The 590-nt window shown below is 49.2% G+C and overlaps 1 protein-coding gene across 1 annotated transcript in view; it reads left to right on the top strand.

Annotated features, from left to right (window-relative positions):
- Nucleotides 1–389, top strand: part of LOC103768412 (methyltransferase-like protein 7A) — a 2,255-nt gene extending 1,866 nt beyond the window's left edge. Inside the window, exon 2 of the mRNA XM_008935554.1 lies at nt 153–389. Within this exon, the coding sequence (XP_008933802.1) occupies nt 153–389 (237 nt within the window). The remainder of the gene's footprint in view (nt 1–152) is intronic.
- The last annotated feature ends 201 nt before the right edge of the window (nt 390–590 follow it).

Raw genomic sequence — 590 nt, 5'->3', positions numbered from 1 at the left:
TGCAGCAGGAGCAACATCTAGGAAAGGAGGCTGGTCTTCAAAGAGGTCATAAAAGGCAGCATGTTCCCCAATATACAAAAGATAAAACTCTGTGTACAGAGGTGAAGGCCCCTAAATCCTTTTAAATTTGTTTTTATGGCACTGTTTTCCAGGGTGGAGCTTTCTACTTCTTAGAGCACGTGGCTGCAGATCACTCCAGTTGGACCTACTTTTGGCAAAAGGTGTGTGACCCTGTCTGGAAGTGCTTTGGAGATGGGTGTTCCCTGAGCAGAGAGACACAGATGGAGCTGGAGAAAATGAATTTCTCAGAACTGAATTTGAGGCACTTTCATGTCACTCCATACTGGATTCCTACCAGTCCTCACATCATTGGGTATGCAGTGAAATAACTGGCCCTGAACACTGCGGGGCACAGGACCCCCCTTCAGTACTCCTGAGCTTCAGAGGAGGTTTTTTACAGAATCACAGAATTAGGGGAGGGATGGAAGTGACTTCTGGGGTTCATCTCATCCAACCCCCCTGCTCCAGCAGGTCACCCACAGCAGGGTGCCCAGGGTCACATCCAGGTGGGTTTGGGATCTCTCCAGAGC

The sequence above is a fragment of the Merops nubicus genome, unplaced genomic scaffold (assembly GCF_000691845.1).
Source record: "Merops nubicus isolate BGI_N331 unplaced genomic scaffold, ASM69184v1 scaffold51362, whole genome shotgun sequence".
NCBI lineage: Eukaryota > Metazoa > Chordata > Aves > Coraciiformes > Meropidae > Merops > Merops nubicus.
The sequence above is the reverse complement of the archived record's forward strand: the minus strand, read 5'-3'. Positions and strand labels throughout refer to the sequence as shown.